At 36.4% G+C, this 6189-nt stretch overlaps 1 protein-coding gene across 1 annotated transcript; it reads left to right on the top strand.

The window, feature by feature from the left end:
• Positions 1–930: 930 nt before the first annotated feature.
• Positions 931–5113, top strand: LOC103042636 (probable RNA-binding protein 46). The gene is made up of 5 exons (XM_007258457.3): positions 931–1131; positions 2263–2406; positions 2586–2923; positions 3472–3601; positions 4220–5113. The coding sequence occupies exons 2-5, from the start codon at positions 2304–2306 to the stop codon at positions 5038–5040; spliced, it is 1392 nt and encodes a 463-aa protein (XP_007258519.3). The 5' UTR covers positions 931–1131; positions 2263–2303; the 3' UTR covers positions 5041–5113.
• Positions 5114–6189: the final 1076 nt, after the last annotated feature.

The raw sequence follows: 6189 nt of genomic DNA, 5'->3' as shown, positions 1-6189 counted from the left end.
TGTCCATGCTCATTGGTTTCATTGGCTATTTTAGCAGGGGATGAACAACCGTATCCAATCACGGGACCTGTTCATCAAATGCCGGCGGTGATTGGTGGGTTAACGATAAGGTAAAAGACCGCAGACCGGAGACCTAAATGGGAGGGGACTCGGGACATGAGCAGGTCAATCATCACATTTTGCATTGACCAATCGCAGAGTAGAACGACCTATCCATCTATATATATATATGTGTGTATATAAATATATATATATATATATATATATATATATATATATATATATATATATATATATATATATATATACACATATATATATATATATATATATATATATATATATATATATATATATATATATATATATATATATATATATATATATATCAAGTGTGGAGTATTTTTTATATGTATGTATAAGTTACAGAGGTTGATGCATCTAACTAAGTGTGCCTTCTATCACTTTTAATTGACAAAAATTAAAACTAAATTTTCCAAAAAAACTAATTATTCAGCATAATTAATTTAAACAGAAAATCTGCTGTGCATTCATACACATTTACATATACATTCCTGACATTTCTATATGGTAAATATGGTAAACATGGTATGGTTTAATGAAAGTAAAAATCTTCTCTGTTTTACATAGCAACTGCAAAATAAAATTGCAAAAAATATATATATGATGTGGTCAAACTATTGATATTTTCTTGACCTAAAATAAAACATACAGTCCCAAACACAGAAGAAATCAGAATTAATCTTTAAATTGTTGGCTGATGCACAAAATGACAACAGATAGGAACTTCACACTTTTGATTAGCCGATTCAAGAGTCAAATGATTGACAGTTGACCTCTGTTCTACAATTGGCTAATGCACGAAATGATTGACAATATCCCCGCCCAGTCGCCACGCCCATTGCACGGGGGGCGTGTTTATGTAGAGTCTATCCTACACACACCTGTGATTAATATTGATATAACACTGTTATAATTGATAATGATATAATTTATACTGTAATTAATTAATATTCATATAACACCCGTTATACCAGAAAACTACCGCTAGAGGGAGCCCGCAAGGCTGCTGCCAGTTTCGCGTCTAATATACAGAGGAGGAAAACTAAGGTAACAAGTTAAATTACTGAACTACTTTACTGTATTAATAATAATTATAAAAATTAGTTCGCTTCATTATTTGAATAAGAAACTGTAGAGATAATGGTAAAATCGCAGTGAAAAGATTGTCCTACCCTTTTAGCTATTAGTTACTCTTTATATAACTTAACTAGTTAGAAAAGTAGCTAGCCTAGCTAGCATAGCTAAACAGCTTTTCAACATATCAGACACATTATGGTTTTGTGTAACTTAGCAAACCTAGCTAAAAAAATAGCTAAAATTATCTCCATTACACCACACGATATTGGGTTTAAAATCTTAAATGTTTTTTTTAATTTAGTTTCTTGTTGAGTTAACCAACATATGGTGGTATTTTTATAATCTATTTGATCAATATTAGCAATAGCTAGCTAGCAATATAAAACTCCTGTATGTTCCTAAAATAATAATAAACTTAATAATAAATGTTTTATCATATCTTCAAAAATAGCATTATTGCACTATAATTGCAATACCAATAACGTTACCTAATTCCCCCTACAGAACCTCTAAGGTGACATCATGTAAAAAAAGATAAAAGGAAATAATAATACGTGGCCATTACTTATTAAGTCATGGGAATGAGGTGATAAGTCGTGGGGATGACTTATGGCCAGGACTATATTATCTCATTCAGACGCCTTAAAAAAACGTGGCTATTAGCTATAGCTAGCTAACCTAGCTAACTTAGCTAACTCACTAGTTTTAGCTGTTTAATGAATGAAGTTAGCTAGCTTAGCTGGCTAGTCTAGCCTGTTAGCTAGTAAACTAACTCTAACATACAGCACGCTAATCTTTCTAAATTAACTCAGTTTTAAAGATGTATAATTCAGGTTTACACAGCAAAATGTACAGTGCCCTTACCTTTAAAATACAATACCATTAAAATATTTTATTCATATGCATGATTATTTAATCAGATGCAATTCATTAAAAGTATGAGAAATCTATAGATGGTTTGTGTTCTTGGTTCCTTAATAAAAAAGCTGTTAAGGAGTAAAAATGTTGTAGAGTAACAAATACACAGTGGCACTTCATTTATTCCACTTAGAAACATTTAGAAGCATTAGCATTAGAAACATTTGTATTTTGTTTCCCAAGGATCCCAAGGAAAGAAAGCAGTGTTTGTCTTCTTTAGCAAGATGGAAAGCTCCAAAGAAGCTGCTCTCTTGGCCCTGATGGAGAAAACAGGTTACAGTATGGTTCAAGAAAACGGCCAACGAAAATTTGGTGGTCCACCACCAGGTAAGAATAGAATTTTAGGCAGTAAATCTAGTTGTCAGTAACTCAAAATATCCAAAAAGAAAGAAAAATCTCCTTAAAATGTGTTGGAGAGCAGCCTTTACATGTGTGGTTTAATAATGAGTTACTATTTGTATGCAATATCATATTTATAACAGTCCTTAAATTACTTCATGTTTTAGGCTGGGAAGGCCTCCCTCCTCCCAGAGGCTGTGAGGTTTTTGTGGGGAAAATTCCCCGGGACATTTATGAAGACGAGCTGGTGCCTTTGTTTGAGCGTGCAGGCCGTATCTATGAATTTCGTTTGATGATGGAGTTTAGCGGGGAGAATCGTGGCTATGCCTTTGTCAGGTACACAACCCAAGAAGCTGCACAGCGAGCCATAAATCTTCTCGACAACTATGAGATCCATCCTGGCAAGTTTATCGGAGTGTGTGTGAGCCTGGACAACTCTCGACTCTTTATTGGATCCCTCCCAAAAGACAAGACGAAGGAGGAGATACAGGAAGAAATGATGAAGGTCAGTGTCATTAGGTATATATAAATAATATATATCATTATATTTTTCAGTTTAGTACTTGAAAACCACCAACCACTCAACACCAGACCTGTTCATTTTGTATATTTTCAGAATGCTTGCTGCATAGGCACTTTTTATTTTACTGTTTTTCTCACTTGTTCCTTGTACAGTGCTTCAGGCACTGCTTTGTGAGTGTTTGGTTTTAAATTATACAAATTACTCAATGTAAACTTTCAATTTCATGGGAAACTGAAGGTCAATGTTTTAATTATGTGGTCTAGCTGTTTCCTATAAAATACTGAAAGAATTGCAAAATGGGATGTGATGACAGAGAAGCAGACAAAATTATGTACACCATTAGAGTTGGTCTTGAATGCAATTACGAGTTTTAGATCACTAAACATATTTATAAAAAATATAAAGTTGCCTCGATCAGGCTTTGTTCTTCAGGCTAATAGATTTCCTCTTTGGAGGCCACTTTATTTTTCACTTTACTTCACGTTTTTTGATTGTATTTTAATTTCTTTCTCATTCAATTCCAACGCTAGGTGACAGATGGAGTAGTGGACGTTATAGTGTATCCCAGCACCACAGACAAGAGTAAGAACCGTGGTTTTGCCTTTGTGGAGTATGAATCGCACAAAGCTGCTGCCATGGCCCGCAGGAAACTCATACCAGGTATTTAGCAGCTACAGAAAATGTTTTACTTGTTCTTTAAGAGTCTGCTGTATTTTAATAAACAGGCAACAAAACCTGGTTTCACAAACTATGGGCACGCTGCAATGCTCATTGCTATCTTAAACCCGGCCAGCAGTCTATCTACTCCAATGGGCATAGTGGTCTGGAAATGAGTTGTGTTCAGGCACATTTCTGCTGTATTGCTATCTTGGCAATGGAAAAAACAAGTGTTCCACTGACTGATTTAAACCCTGACAACAGTCAACCGTCAGACATCCATTCCTATCCATTCCTGCACGTTACATACAAATAAATATGCATCAGTGCACAAGCCCAACTTTTACATTAACAATAAACAGAATACTAGATAAAATGACATGAAATGAAAACTTGTTTGCTGACACTATTCCTGTTTACTTATCTTATATCTTATTTGTTATTAAGTCTTATACGTTTAATTGTTTGTACTTGTATTGTATTGTACCGCACTTTGGTTGGCCCTTGTGGTTTTTAAATGTGCTTTAGAAATAAATTTGACATGACTTGACCTAAGTTTTTGAGAATGATAGCATGTTAAATCAGATTGTTTAAATATTTTATTGCTGTTTGTTTTAACAGAAACGTTCCAGCTGTGGGGCCACACTCTTCAGGTTCACTGGGCAGAACCGGAGAAGGATGTAGACGAGGAGACGATGCAGCGAGTGCGGGTTCTGTATGTTCGCAATCTTATGTTGCACACGACGGAGGAAACTCTTCGCCTCGAGTTCTCTCGGCAGAAGCCTGGCTCTGTGGAGCGTGTTAAGAAGCTGACGGATTACGCCTTCATCCACTTCCACAGTCGGGAGGATGCACTTGCTGCACAGGAGTCGATGAATGGCAAACTTATTGATGGCTCGCCCATCGAAGTCAGTCTCGCTAAGCCAGTCGGCAAAGACAAAGACGGCAATCGACGGTTTGGAACGCGGGCCGGCCATAACGGAACTACTGTGGGAGTTTACCGTAACTCCAGCTTCGTTTTACGGAGCGGTGAGGATTCTGGGATTGGTTTGGCCACAGGGGCAGCGGTTATAAGAGATGGGTTATGTCCTCGTCCTCTGAGCCTGCCTCCTCATATGGGCAATCCATACGCTGTGGACATAGAGCGATGCGTGTACCCGTTACTGCCAGGCTCCAGTCTGATACCAGGCAACCTGCAGAGTCTCAAACCCAACCAGCTGAGCTCTGCTGTATCACTGCTGGAATATATCTGCCACAAGAATGGCTGGTCCCTGCCGGAGTATTACCTTTACTCCACAATGGGGCATGATGGGAAAACACTGCTCGTCTATGAAGTAGTCATTAACAGCACCAGAAGCAGCTACATGCCTGATAAAGTTTGTGCCGTTCTGGAGGATGCCAAAGAGCTTGCTGCTCAGAATGTACTTCAGAACCTGCGTTAGTGTGTTTGTTTTCGTGCTTTCAGAGTTTTAATTTCCGTTGTGTTCCATTTTTATTTGTTCAAAACGTTGTTAAAAAGCAAGTATGAAAAATGAAATGAAATCGATGAAAAACAAGTATCTCTAAAACACTTTAAACTTTAGAGGAGAGAGAAAAAAGTTCTAAACTTCTTAAATTTCAATGGAATTCAATGTAAAAAGAGTATTTCTATAGGTCCATTCATCAACAAATTTTGGCACAGTGTAAGGGACAGATTAGCCGTTCAAATTATGATAAAAAATCGACATAAATGCAGATACTTGTTTTTCATTGGACAACAATGATATGAAAAAAATAGTTGATGTTGTGCTCCATTGGCTGTGTTCTTTTGTGTGGGTAAATGAAGCTTTGAATTTGTTTTACTAGCACAAGTTTTACTTCATCACACTAATTTTTTATAGTGTTATTTAAAGGAGAACTCCAGTGTAAAATGGGCTTGGCGTGTAGTGAAACATAATAATGGGTATGAACTTTTAGCTCTCGTCTGTTCACCCGCTTTCAGCTGATGCTTCATGCAAATAATGGCTTTTTAAAATGTATTTATTTCCAAATTTTATCCTATTTTCTCAGTTTCTTTATTTTCTCAATTTACACAGCCAATTACTCAACCCACTCACAACCGGGCTCTCTCAGGGCTCCGGCAGCTGATGCCGATCATATTGGCAGCACTTTAGTCTGCCGGACCACTCAGAGCTACAGAAATGTCTATTTTTACACCATTAACAAACTTAAAGTAGCTCTACACTTCATTGGTAGAATGACGTTTAAAATAAGGCACTGAAATGTATTTTAGTTTATTAAAAACACAGTTATACACATTGCACCTTCAGCTAATTCTCCAGGTGCTGCCTTCTTGAAATTACGATAATTCGACTGACAAGCACAAGGCATAGGCTATTTGTTGTATGGTGCTATTCATTCTCATGTACACAATCAACAGATTTATTTTAGCAACATATTACCAGAAATTAATGCATTTTCACAGAATTAATTTTGCAATCTGCAAATCCCCTATACCAGCTTTTCGTTCATGGTACTGTGTGTAAAAACACTGTTTTTATTAAACTATCTGTAAACTTTTAAAGCTCTCAGTGCATCATTTTAAACATCAG

This window comes from Astyanax mexicanus, chromosome 5 (assembly GCF_023375975.1).
Source record: "Astyanax mexicanus isolate ESR-SI-001 chromosome 5, AstMex3_surface, whole genome shotgun sequence".
Taxonomy (NCBI): domain Eukaryota; kingdom Metazoa; phylum Chordata; class Actinopteri; order Characiformes; family Acestrorhamphidae; genus Astyanax; species Astyanax mexicanus.
Note: the sequence above shows the minus strand (reverse complement) of the source record. Positions and strands in the feature narration are given on the sequence as shown.